This window comes from Cucurbita pepo, chromosome LG01 (assembly GCF_002806865.2).
Source record: "Cucurbita pepo subsp. pepo cultivar mu-cu-16 chromosome LG01, ASM280686v2, whole genome shotgun sequence".
In the NCBI taxonomy this organism is placed as follows: Eukaryota; Viridiplantae; Streptophyta; class Magnoliopsida; order Cucurbitales; family Cucurbitaceae; genus Cucurbita; species Cucurbita pepo.
The window spans coordinates 6,339,299-6,352,867 of NC_036638.1; the positions used below are offsets into that span (position 1 = coordinate 6,339,299).

General features: G+C 37.6%; 3 protein-coding genes and 1 non-coding gene across 6 annotated transcripts in view; 3 read left to right on the forward strand and 1 right to left on the reverse strand.

Moving 5' to 3' along the window:
• The first annotated feature begins 367 nt into the window (after positions 1–367).
• On the forward strand, positions 368–441 carry TRNAV-CAC. Its single transcript has one exon. It is a non-coding gene; the product is annotated as a tRNA-Val (tRNA).
• Positions 442–2,542: 2,101 nt separating this feature from the next.
• Positions 2,543–7,934, forward strand: LOC111806041 (ultraviolet-B receptor UVR8-like). Of its 3 annotated transcripts, none has more exons than XM_023691382.1 (12): positions 2,543–2,957; positions 3,419–3,492; positions 3,588–3,672; positions 3,778–3,909; positions 3,985–4,221; positions 4,351–4,596; positions 4,861–4,904; positions 5,592–5,774; positions 5,895–5,985; positions 6,725–6,768; positions 6,869–7,049; positions 7,798–7,934. In XM_023691382.1, exons 1-11 carry the CDS (start codon positions 2,732–2,734, stop codon positions 6,989–6,991), a joined length of 1,485 nt encoding a protein of 494 aa, XP_023547150.1. In that variant the 5' UTR covers positions 2,543–2,731; the 3' UTR covers positions 6,992–7,049; positions 7,798–7,934. The 3 variants fall into 3 exon arrangements, with proteins under 3 accessions (XP_023547150.1, XP_023547158.1, XP_023547166.1); XM_023691398.1 differs by having other exon boundaries at positions 2,544–2,957; positions 4,357–4,596; XM_023691390.1 differs by lacking the exon at positions 7,798–7,934 and having other exon boundaries at positions 6,869–7,303.
• Positions 7,935–7,965: 31 nt separating this feature from the next.
• Positions 7,966–12,750, forward strand: LOC111806034 (probable methyltransferase PMT11). Its single transcript, XM_023691371.1, has 9 exons — positions 7,966–8,707; positions 9,133–9,282; positions 9,370–9,640; positions 9,814–9,924; positions 10,716–10,875; positions 11,215–11,472; positions 11,545–11,667; positions 11,861–11,938; positions 12,038–12,750. Exons 1-9 carry the CDS (start codon positions 8,000–8,002, stop codon positions 12,267–12,269), a joined length of 2,091 nt encoding a protein of 696 aa, XP_023547139.1. The 5' UTR covers positions 7,966–7,999; the 3' UTR covers positions 12,270–12,750.
• A 107-nt stretch (positions 12,751–12,857) lies between these two features.
• LOC111806075 (tropinone reductase homolog At5g06060) overlaps positions 12,858–13,569 on the reverse strand; it is a 2,785-nt gene continuing 2,073 nt past the window's right edge. The window contains exon 5 of the mRNA XM_023691427.1: positions 12,858–13,230. Within this exon, the coding sequence (XP_023547195.1) occupies positions 13,030–13,230 (201 nt within the window). The 3' untranslated portion in view covers positions 12,858–13,029. The remainder of the gene's footprint in view (positions 13,231–13,569) is intronic.

The following is a 13,569-nucleotide window of genomic DNA, read 5'->3' on the forward strand; positions in this document are numbered from 1 at the left end:
GTTGGGCACGGAGAGTGCGGATCAAACGCGCAAGAGGGCGCGCAGAGAGATGGGGTAAGAAGGGGATGAAGAACAAGTGGGCCTCGTGGGATTGTGAGTAGCGTAGTGGCTGCTGAGATGCGATTGGTAGAAAAAGCGTTTCACCGGGCGAAGGAAAGAAAACTTTTTTTAATATATATATATAATAAAAAAAAATGTGTTATTAAATTCTTATATTTGAATTCATGCACCATTCAAAATTTGATTATTGTTTTCAAATTCTTTTATTTCAGTTTATATATTTAAAAAAAAAAAACACCAAAAACAACGAAAAAATAATACATATAATCTGTACTTATAAAAATAATAAAATCATTGTAATATGTAAGTCTGGGTGGTGTAGTTGGTTATCACGCTAGTCTCACACACTAGAGGTCCCCGGTTCGAACCCGGGCTCAGACATACGTATACTTTTTTTGGTTTTCACTTATTTTTTTCAATTTCCTCAATTTAAATTGTTATCAAGAATACTTACTATTTGGTTTTCACTTATTTTTTTCAATTTCCTCAATTTAAATTGTTATCAAGAATACTTACTATTTGGTTTTCACTTATTTTTTTCAATTTCCTCAATTTAAATTGTTATCAAGAATACTTACTATTTGGTTTTCACTTATTTTTTTCAATTTCCTCAATTTAAATTGTTATCAAGAATACTTACTATTTGGTTTTCACTTATTTTTTTCAATTTCCTCAATTTAAATTGTTATCAAGAATACTTACTATTTGGTTTTCACTTATTTTTTTCAATTTCCTCAATTTAAATTGTTATCAAGAATACTTACTATTTGGTTTTCACTTATTTTTTTCAATTTCCTCAATTTAAATTGTTATCAAGAATACTTACTATTTAAAGATTTCATCTCAGTGTCATAGTTAAACTAAAAGAAGATTCTTAATTATTTTTTTCATCTCAGTGTCATAGTTAAACTAAAAGAAGATTCTTAATTATTTTTTCAAAAAATAATCTACAATTATTAGCCAGATGGAGCCAGGATCTTATGACGGTATGATAATTTAGATGGGGCCAGGGTCCTGTACATTCGGCCTACCGCGTGTTTTTCGTGCAAGCGAATCTCAGCCGCTCAAGAGTTGAGCATTCGTCGAGGCTTATGCTACCACTCGATTAATGTCCGTACGGGAATGATTGAATGCCTATCCGATCTTCCTCTGGGACCGACCTTACCTAATCATTTGATTGATTAATCATTAAAAATAGGGCCCAATTTTTTTTATTGAGCTGGCCCATAATTTGAGGCCCATAATTGAGGAGCGTCTACAGCCCGAAACTCGTGGCTTTACAAGCCCTATCCATTAATTCACCACTAACTTTATTTCCTTTTTTTTTTTCTCGATTTTTAAAATACCACTAATTTTATTGGCTGAGATTCCATCCTACGTTGTTATGGAATTCTTTTCTTTTTGGTCTTCTGCCACGTTCAAGCCTCTTTCTTTCCTTTTAATTAAATATAAAATACGAAACTGAAGATTTTAACTCCACAATATTTTTGGATGCTTAAACTTTTAAATTTTTTTTAATAAATATTATTTAACAAAAACATATTGGTTTATCTAAAATAGTCTTTATAAAAGTGTATGAAGTATGAAGTAAAACTGTTGTAGTCTATACGACTTATACGAGTTTTTTCTTTGAAAATAAAAACTAACTTGATAAATATAAGAATGAGTTTATTGAATAGAATAAAATACTTTTATCTAGATAATTTTGAGTTGATTTTAAACGAAATTTAAAGAAAAGATAATTATATTAGTACAGTTAATGAATTTTCTCATTATATATAAAATAATTCAAAATTTGGTTGCATACTTTGACGTCACCCTTAAATTATTGATTGCAATGTGTGTTTTGATATTTATGATTTTGTGAAATCAAAATGGAGGATGTTGATAAGGAGTGATGTGATATTGAGGTTCATAGCTTCCACTAGGTTTCGAGTCCACGTACTAGTTTGGATTTCATAAATTATTCAATTCACTTAATAGAAAGATGCACTTTCAGTTTCATACTAACTAATTTTCCAATTTAAAAAAATACTGCTTTAATCAATTTTCAAATGAAAACTCGTAAACATCACAATAACTTTTTTAAAATTTAAAATTAATATTGTGACATTTACAGTCTCAGCAATTGTTACAAATAGACAGGACCCCACATGGCAACCAACTCAGGCTGACGGGCAGGGGACCACAGATGACGTGTGTAGGTACTCAAAAGGGGTCTGGTTTAATGATTGGACTTCGAGCACATTTTCAACACGTGGAAGGGTGAGAACCTGCCACGTCACAGCCCAAAACGTAGCCTATGAAAGTTGGAGAAAAAAGAAAGGGGCTTTAAAACGTCGTCCTTCCAGAAACTTCCTGGTAACTCCTGGCTAGAAATCGTCCAGGGATCTGATGGCTCAGATATTGCCACATGTCAAAGTGTCACGTAAGCATCCAACGTGGCACTCCCCATTCCCCTGAAAATGATACGTTGCCCTTTTTTTAATGTCTGAACCTTAGGGCAGTTTTTTTCCCTTCTTCCGTATCACTTCCCAAGTCCACCAAACACTAGTTGGAATTAATCTCTGTTTGCATAGAAACCGCACGAAAATCTGAGACCCCGAAAGAAATTAGCGCCTGTTCTTTGGTGGGTCTTTTTAAATTTTCCTTCTTTGGGCGGTAAATCGATATGAATGGCGAGGGGAACAGAGGCGAAGAAGAGATCGTGCAAATGGAAGAGGATGTCAAGGAGCAGAAGCTTGTGTATATGTGGGGGTATCTTCCTGGAGCTTTGCCGCAGAGGTCTCCGTTGCTGTCTCCTGTGGCAGTTCGGCTTCCAGGTAAGGATGGCACTGATGGGCACGCTTGGAAGGATGTTTGCGGTGGAGGTTGCGGGTTCGCCGTGGCCATTTCTGGTGATTTTTCTTTGGAACTTGTTTTGTGATTCTTTTATGGGTTTGTTTTTTGCTCTTCTTCTGGGTTTGTATCCTGGTTTTGATGTTTTCAGTTGGAAGTTTGTGGGTTCTTGAATTCTTGCATAACTGGATTTTGTTGATTTGGTGAATGCAAGTCTATTATGTTATGGGGTGTGCTTTTTTTCTGGCTGAAAATTTGTTTAATGGAGCGAGGAAGTGGATGTTAGTTCTAGGGAGGTTTTTTTTCTTTAAATAAAAAAAAGTTTGAAAACCGTACCTCTGAATGTCTTTTCAGTACTTGATCTTTTTAGTTCTATTGATTACATTTTGGGTTTTATTATTTACTCATGATCCTAATGTTTATTGTCTTCAATGATTGCTGATATTGGATTATATAGTTTCTCCAATGCAATTCTTTCTTTTATTTGATATTTAGTCTTATGTTTTCCTCATTTACCCAGCATCTGGAAAACTCATAACATGGGGCTCAACAGATGATCTTGGTCAAAGCTATGTGACGTCTGGGAAGCATGGGGTATAAGCCATACACAATGTTCATTGAATTACAATGATTTTACTTTCATTTCTTAATGAACTCACCTGTCGCCATATTTCAATTTTCTTCTCAAGGAAACTCCAGAGCCTTTTCCTCTTCCAACCGAAACTTCTATAGTAAAAGCAGCCGCAGGTTGGGCCCATTGTGCTGCCATTACAGGTAAACCATTTCTTCTCTTTTGAGTCTTTTTGCTTAATCAGAGATTTTTGAAGAGTGAGATACACTAGGAATATTGTAATGCCAATTGATCTGGTTTATGTGCAGACAGAGGAGAAGTCTTCACATGGGGATGGAAAGAATGTGTTCCTTCTGGGAAGATCTTTGGTGATCTGTCTGTTGGGATTGGCTATGAAAGGGATGTATTAGAGAGGCAGTCAGCGTCCGTGATAGATCAATGTACTGCACGAATTTAAATATGATAAGAGGGTTTTCAAAGTTTTTCTCTCTGACTTTTCATGTTCTTTGTGTCAGTGAGCTCTCACTTACAAGCTTCACGATCTACTGGTGCTGTTTTTTCCAATATTGAAGCTAGAGGTGGTGGCACAGAAAGTTCAAAGAGGAGAAGGGTTTCATCAGCAAAACTTGCAGATGAAAGTTCGTCAGCAAGTGATGACACTCTCTCTGCACTTCCCTGTCTGGTAACTCTTAATCCTGGTGTAAGAATAGCCTCTGTTTCTGCAGGAGGCCGTCATACACTCGCATTGTCAGGTAATTCTGATATATAAAGTATTGATATTGCCCACTTGTTCCCAATTTTGAGATTTCTAGCCTATTGCCTTTGCAAGACTTGGCTGGTCAGTTTGATATAACATATAATGCACCCTAATGTCTTCAAAGTTTCAGATATGGGACAAGTCTGGGGGTGGGGCTATGGTGGAGAAGGACAGCTAGGTTTGGGCTCCCACATACGTATGGTTTCCTCTCCACATCCTATACCTTGCATTGAGTCGTCTTCTTTTGGCAAAGATAGACCTACAGCTCTCGCTCGAGGAAGTGCAAGCTTAGAGGGTCAGGGTAGTAGAATTCCTGGAAGCTATGTGAAGGGAATTGCTTGTGGAGGGCGTCATAGTGCAGCAGTTACAGGTTTGTGATGTTTGTTCTCCTAATATAATAGTGGGTGCATAAACTTTAATCTGTACTTGTAATTTCGACTGCAAGAACTTGCACCTTTAGAACATTGAGATAATGTTTTTCTAGACCTCAGAGATCATGTTTTATGCATCAATTTCCGTATTGTAATGAAATATTGGTGTTTGATTAGTCTATACCTCTGTGTTTTTCATGTTGTGTCCACTTGAAGTTATAGACTTCACATATTTGATATTCCTCTCATCTTTTACGACACAGATGCGGGGGCACTGCTAACGTTTGGTTGGGGACTGTACGGACAGGTGAATTTATCGTGTCATTTTAACACATGCTTCATTTTCGTTCATTCTAAGTATCTCTTCCCCAACGTTCTAACACATTCCATTTTCTTACTTGTTATCATTTTTTGCATACCTTTTATTGCATTCGTTTGTTAATGGTTTTCACCAGGAATCTGCAATTAGTCAACACTTGGGCATCTTTCTTGTGCTGGTTGTTCACCATCCAATCGTTTTCAAGTGATGGTGGACCTCAATGAATATACTCTTGGAATATTTTTCCTTTTCCATCTAAATGCTTTTTGTGTCATCTTATTCTTCCCCCTCTTCTGATTAACCCCGTTGAATGACGAAACATGCATTCCTGTGATATTGGAACGTTTGATTTAGAACAAATTGGTTGGAAGATAATCCATTTAACTGAAAGCTCCTATTGCTTCGTTGTATGTATGATGTGAGGCCAACAAATTTGAGTTAAACAGTTTGATCCTTCCTACAACCCAACATGATTTGAAGTTACTATATTGACAATTGACCAATCTTCAGAACCAATCTGTAGGTAAAGTAGAAAATGGTGGAGAAAAAGATATGTAGATGTAGATCAAGATCAAGTTCAATCAAAAAGAGATAACTCTTTCTGTTCCTTTTCCCATACTTTATCTCTATTTCTTGTGCTGCTGCTATATTCTTGGCTTAATCTATGTCTTACAGTGTGGGCAAGGATGTACAGATGATGAGTTAAGTCCAACATGTGTATCCTCATTACTCGGTATCCAGATCGAGAGTGTCGCTGCTGGACTGTGGCATACGGTCTGTATATCCTCCAACGGTGATGTATATTCATTTGGCGGTAATCAATTCGGGCAGTTAGGAACGGGTGGTGGTCAATCTGAGGTATATGCTTTTGTAGTCGATGCTTGCCTTAACATGCCATATCATAATTGATTATAGTACTACGATAGTATGCGATCTTAAGTAGAAAAAAGTAGTTGATGTTTTCAATCATATATGCAGACACTTCCAAGACTTGTAGACGCACCAAGTGTGGAAAATGTAAATGCAAAGGTTGTATCATGTGGGGCTCGTCATAGCGCTATAGTATCAGGTACTTCATTATCTTCTTACACATGGCTTCCATTTTTCTGATTCACAAGATCCAGCCTTCAATTTACAGAGATGAAAAAGTTCAATTGTCTGTACTCTTAAGTATAAATGAGACAAATCATGAAGAATGATGGTATCAGAGTTCAAAGCTAAGATTTAGGCCGAGACGAAAACTAAAAAGTGGTCATCGACAAATATTCTAGTAAAAAGAAAGGTAAAAAAATGAAAATATATGTGAGATCCCACATCGGTTGGGGTTGGAGAGGGTAAGCATTTTTTATAAGGGTGTGAAAATCTCTCCCTAGCAGACGCGTTCTGAAAACCTTAAGGGGAAGCCCGAAAGGGAAAGTCTAAAGAGGACAATATTTGCTAGCGGTGAGCTTGGGCTGTTACAAATGGTATCAGAGCCAGACACCGGGCGACGTGCCAGCGAGGAGGCTGAACCCTAAAGGAGGTGGATTGGGGGGGTCCCACGTCTATTGGAGAGGGGAACTAAACATTGTTTATAAGGGTGTGGAAATCTCTTCTTAGCAAACGTGTTTTAAAATCTTGAATGGAAGCCCCAACAGGGAAACCCAAAGAGGACGATATTTGCTTTTTCATTGGCCAAGAACTACTAAAGAAATATGATATATTTGGACTGTCCTCAACTTTGTGCACTATATTTGAATACATTTGATTGGTTGATACACATTTTTATGCGATATTCGTTCCGACATTCTTGTTTCTCCAATCTCTAGAGGATGGGAAAGTGTTCTGCTGGGGATGGAACAAGTATGGCCAGGTATATTTTGTGGTTTCTGTCTAAATGCATGTTTATAAGTTGTTCGCCAAGATCAGATCTGGTATTGAGGATCTTAGAAGTCTCCATTTACACAATGCAGCTAGGTTTGGGCGACGTAATCGACCGTAACATTCCCGTTGAAGTCCCGATGGAGAATTGCACTCCGAAAAACGTTTCCTGTGGATGGTGGCACACCCTTCTTTTGGCTGAATCGCCCACATAAATTCGTGGCCTCTGCTAAATTTTGTTATTTAGCTGCTGCTGCTGCTCCTTTCAAAATGGTAGGTTCATTTGTAAATGCATAGACAATAGCTTTCATCCATATGCATGTACATTCATGTATCTACTCATTCATTCTTTAATGGTTAGAGGGTATTAGGAAGAAATCCTATACTATAAATACTGATATCTGTTCATAATTTAGAACTAGAAGAAAGAGCTCCACTTTCTCTAGGATTCAACTGTTTTAGGCTCTTAAAAATGGTGTATTTCTGTTCAAAAGTGATAGATAACTTCAACCGGTGACTTGAAGAACCTTGATGTTGTACCATATAATTATCACTTGTTGATAATATTTGGATGTTGGATGAAAATATTTTGAAGTGAGTATGAAGGCAACGAATATGCATTGCTTAAACTTCTAAACAAATTTTATAATTTAAGTTAAATTTTTTAAAAAGAAACGAAAAGAAAAATATAAAATTTTAATTATTTTATATGTAATTCAATGATCAAAAACTTTTTCTTAGTTGAGTATTAAAAAATAGAAAGAGAAAAAGGAAAAGGAAGGGCATTGGGATGGGACAATTGGTAAGGAATTGTACAAAATATTTTAGAATTTATGAGAACAAGTTTCTTAAAAATGTGATCTTTATATAAAATCAAATATTTTGTGCTATTTCTGTCAATTACCTACTGAGATAGCTGAATAAAACACGGTTGGGATCCGAGTCACGATCGGCCAAAGTCGCCGTTTTCACTCTTGAAGCTTTTTCTTCTAACCATCTTCAATTTCTTTGCAACCCTCAGAGTTGTGGCGGGTAATTCTCAGCGCCCTTTCTTTCTTTCCGCGAAAGCCTTGCCGGTCGGAAGCTTGCAACTGTTGGCCGGTGAAAGGAGAGTCTGTAGCTCTGTAATTCCGGTTGTTTCAGTGAATAAGGAGAACCCCATCTCTTCAGTTTTCTGTTTTCCGTTCACGTTCTCGTTTGCCCATTTGGGTGTGTGAACGAGAATGAATCCTTTCTCTAATTTCGATTCACTGAAGAACCCATCGATCTTCAAGATCTCTGCCTTCATTCTATTATCGCTCTCTTTCTTTTATCTGGGCAAGCATTGGTCTGATGGGTACCCACAGCTCATCTTCTTCACTGAAACTCGATATTCTCCTCCTTCAGTGTCAATGTCGCCTAATCACGACAACCCCTTCAATGTTTCTTCTCTGATCGAGCAGAATCTAACCCGTGCAGCTCCGGAGAAAGCCCTTTCTTCCGCCCCGGCCCCGGCCCCGGCCCCGACCCCATCTCCGATTCTCAGTTCATCCCCTCCTCCTCCGCCGCCGCTTCCACCTCCGCCACCTCGGCCATCTAATTCATTGCACAGATTTGGTATCGTGAACGAGAATGGAACTATGGCTGACGAGTTTGAGGTGGGAAATTTAGATCTCGAGTTTACGGAGAATTGGGAGAATGAGATCGAGAATGGGACGGATAATAGTGGCCCTATCAAGATTACGATCAAGAAGTTTGCTTTTTGCCCGCAGAACATGGGGGAGTACATACCTTGCTTGGATAATGTGGCTGCCATTAAGAAGCTGAAGTCGACGGAAAAGGGGGAAAAGTTCGAGCGCCATTGCCCTGGTGTTGGTGAGGGATTGAACTGCTTAGTTCCAGCACCGAAAGGATACCGGACACCCATTCCCTGGCCGAGGAGTCGTGATGAGGTATTGTTTTGTGCAGTACATAGATTTCATCTAGTCTGTATTATAACTTGAAACTTATTCTCATATTAAAATGACTTGTGTCATTGAGCGACATTATTCTAGTTGAATTGGTAAGCTGCTCTGCTGTTATATTATTAAAAATGATGTTCTGGTATCCCTGCAGGCTGTATTTCATGCTTCCTATTAATTGCTATATTATTTTATTTTATGATCTTCCATCAGTTTTAATAGTTTATGCTCATAAACGTTGACTGATTTGTTTAAAGAACCTTGAGTTTATAATTTTCATTTTTGCACAGTTTCTTTGATACCCAGATTCTATGTTTCACTTCTTTTTTTCTTGAAGTGGAGAGTAGAAGATTTCAAGTCACTTTTAATAGTACTGTCTCCCAAGGTTTTAATAGCTGGAACTTACTATGTTGTAGGTGTGGTTCCGCAATGTTCCTCATACCCGTTTGGTTGAAGACAAAGGCGGTCAAAACTGGATTTCCCGGGACAAAGATAAATTTAGGTTCCCTGGAGGTGGTACACAATTCATTCATGGGGCAACTGAGTACTTGGATCATATCTCTAAGGTAAATCAATAGACAATTGCTGCACTTTGAACGTAGCTCTTGGGTTATTTTTCTTTTCTAATGATTAACTTCTTGTCTGTTGTATAGATTGTTCCTGATGTTGCTTTTGGTAGCCATACACGAGTGGTTTTGGATATTGGGTGCGGTGTTGCGAGTTTTGGTGCCTACCTGCTATCACGGAATGTAGTAACAATGTCCATTGCTCCCAAAGATGTTCATGAGAACCAGATTCAATTTGCTCTTGAACGTGGTGTTCCTGCAATGGTTGCAGCATTTTCTACTCGCCGTTTACTGTATCCAAGTCAAGCTTTTGACTTGATACATTGCTCTAGATGTAGAATTAATTGGACTCGTGATGGTATGATCCTCTCATCACTCCTCTTTATCAACGTCTGTTTATTCATGTTATGTTTTCTATTGAAGATTTATTGATCCAATCTATTAAATAGTATAGCTACATCTTTCAATGAAGAATTCTTGTTTGTAAGGTCTTCTGATTGTCAACTTTTCTTTAAATCTTCTGGCTTTAAGATGGAGTTCTGTTGCTGGAGGTTGACAGAATGCTAAGGGCGGGAGGATACTTTGCTTGGGCAGCACAGCCTGTTTACAAGCATGAAGAAGCCTTGGAGCGGCAGTGGGAAGGTCTGTCTATGGCTCTTTAGTATCCGTTGGCTATTTCTTCCAACTTAATGCCTTTGGTTAGTCAGAGTCGTCAAGTTCTGCAATGACTTTGTGAAGTCTTTTTATATCCTCGTTTGCAGCCGATTTATCTCTTTCCGTTCGTCTTCATCAAAGTAATTGGCTAGTTTGTTTAATCTGGCTCTCAATTATTGTTTTGTGTTTCTATCTACTGAACTCCAGAAAATTGGTATGACAATATAAGAAATATAGATAGTTGGTAAGGTGATTTGATGTGAGATCCCACATTGGTTGGAGAGGAGAACGAAGCATTCTTTATAAGGGTGTGGATACCTCTCTCAAGGGTGTGGATACCTCTCTCTAGCAGACACGTTTTAAAAATCTTGAGGGGAAGTCGAGAAGAGAAAGCCCAAAGAGAACAATATTTGCTAGCAGTGGGTTTGGACTGTTATAAATAGTATTAGAGCCAGAGATCGGGCGGTGTGTTAGCGAGGACGCTGGCCCCAAGGGGGTAGATTGTGAGATCCCACATTGGTTGGATTCGAGAGGATAACGAAACATTTCTTATAAGGGTGTGGAAACCTCTCCTTAGCAGATGCATTTTAAAAACATTGAGGGAAAACCCAAAGATGACAATATTTGCTAGCAGTTCGCTTGGGTAGTTATATTTGACATCTCTGTTCCACCATCTATTTAATGGCTATCATATTCTGGTCTATAAGTATTATAGGTCTTATGATTTTGTCTTCAAAACTTTCCATATTAAATACAACTCTCATTTTTTATCTTACCAGAGATGATTAACCTCACCACTCGTCTCTGCTGGGAGTTTGTGAAAAAGGATGGGTATATAGCAATATGGAAAAAGCCAATGAATAACAGCTGCTATCTTAGCCGTGATTCAGGAGTTAAGCCTCCACTTTGTGATGTAGATGATGATCCAGATAAAGTTTGGTATGCATACTTTATTCTCATTTGTTTTGATGATACGGTAGTTGCGTGGGTGAATATACATTTATTTTTCTTCACTAAATAGAAAGTGCAGCCCAGTTTATTAGAAATCCAGTTTGCTGCTTTCTTTTCAAACTGTATACTTCTTTTTCGAGAAACGTTGCGTTTTGTTTGAAACAAACCCATAAAAAAGTCTCAAATGATCAGTTCTCAGTGCACTTGTATGCTTAATTTATATTGTATGTCAAGTAAGTTCTGAACAAGCGGGTAAAAGAACAGTTCAAGACTTTTCTTACAACTTTGTTTCTAATTGTTGGATTTTCTACATTTGGTCATGTTAAGGTATGTGGATCTGAAGCCTTGCATTACCAGACTGCCAGAAAATGGTTTTGGAAGAAACGTCACGACATGGCCTGCACGCTTACATTCTCCTCCAGATAGGCTTCAGAGCATTCAATATGATGCCTATATTTCTAGAAATGAGCTCTTCAGGGCCGAATCTAAATATTGGAATGAAATTATAGAAAGCTATGTGCGTGTATTACATTGGAAGAAGATAAGACTAAGGAATGTAATGGACATGAGAGCTGGATTTGGAGGGTTAGTATACAAACATCTAGCTGGATCCTTCTATCTTCCCATTATTTACTCTTTATTTTTGTCATTTGGCAGGTTTGCTGCAGCTTTAATTGATAATAAACTGGATTCGTGGGTGATGAATGTCGTCCCCGTGAGTGGACCGAACACCTTACCCGTTATATATGACCGTGGACTTCTCGGAGTTCTTCATGATTGGTAAAACTGCTCAAACAATATATCTATATATTTACCATAGGAGACTCTCAAACTACATTAACAGAGTGGTAGTTTGATGGTCAAGTCAATTTAGATAAATGAATTACATAAATCTTCCTGTATGTTAATCCGAGATATAGATAGGAAAATGAATGCAAGCTGTTTGACAGCTTCTCTGTGATGTATCTATCAGGTGCGAACCTTTCGATACATACCCAAGAACATATGATCTATTGCATGCAGCTGGTCTTTTTTCATCTGAAATGAAAAGGTACACCTTATGGGTATAGATCGGTGCCATAGCCGACGTGATTCCTCGCATTTTATATTCTGTTGCTTACTTCCTTCTCTCTTTAATTACTGATATCAGATGCAATATGTCGACAATCATGCTCGAGATGGAACGGATCTTAAGGCCTGGGGGCCATGTATACATTCGTGATACTATTGCTGTCATGGATGAGCTTCAAGCCATCGGAAAGGCAATGGGTTGGCATGTTGCCCTGCGTCATACATCTGAGGGGCATCATGCGAGCTATAGGATACTGGTTGGTGAAAAACGCCCGATTCGTACGCGAAAATTGCAGGATGTGCTGAGTTAAGTACAAGTCCTTTAGCTCATTACTGAAAATGAGAAGCAAGTGGAGAGTAAACACAGGCTAATTTCCCACCTACAGAGATGAAGAAAGCATCAAATTAATGTATGCTTTGGCACACAACCGCTGGTCTTCATTTGGTTGGCGCCGTCAGATGGTACAGCATATGAAAGCGTAGATTTGGTGCCATAGTGGGTTGTTTTTGAAGTTTAGAAGAAGGTAGATGGCATAGCATCACTGCAGCTTGACTGCAAATTGGAGAACGAACTATAGATTGTAAACAATTGATCATACACCAAGTCAAGCATCAGAAACACATTCAATCCTCATTCAATCTTTTTTAATAATTTTTTTTGTAGTACATTTCTCATGTTTTCCCGTTATAATTTGTTTAGGTTAAAATGTCAATTTAGTCCGTTCTTGTGTACTTTTTGTACTTTAAAATATCAAATTTTAGTATTTGTAATTATATCAAATCTTAAGTCCCTATCGATTGTTTATTGTTAATTTTTTATAAATAAAAAAAAAAATATAGCATGTATTAACATTTTCTCAATAAATTTTTAGAGTATATTTACATGGTGCATAAGACCCTAAAATAAAACTTTTAAAATTATTTTTTTAGTTCAATATTGTGCACATTAAATTATTTAGAATTATTACATAGAGTTTACATAAAACTTGAAAGAGTTGAGAAAAACATGATAAGCATAAAAGATTATTATGGAATTAGTCTGCCCAGTGATGTAAGAAGCAGAAGCATGTTTCACAAGCTGTCTAGTCTCATACCAGACTCAAATCCATTGGCAGTGAACCCTCCATCAACAGAAATAATCTGTCCAGTGATGTAAGATGCAGCAGGCATGCAAAGGAATGCCACCAACGAGGACACTTCATTTGATTCCCCTATTCGCCCAAGTGGAGTTCGAGAGACTACCTTGTCCACGAACGTCTTATTATCAAGCAACTACAATGATAATAACCATTGTTATTAGTTAACATTCAACAGGTTTTGGGGTTGAACTGAAAAAACAAAAACATGCAACAAAGATGGACAATCTCAGACCAGGTTATTTGAACAGAATTTGTTCTATAGATTGTACAACAGTGTTCTTCAGTTCTAAAGATGGAAAGATGTTGGACTCAACGATATAGAATTGCAAAATGTTACGTCACTAGATGTTGGTACAAATAAATTTGAGAATCAAAATGTACACTATTAAAAATATGGAATTGCGTGTTTGTGCACACTAAGATTCATATCCTCATACCCGCTCGAAAGGGCATGTTTTTTTTTTTTTTTTTT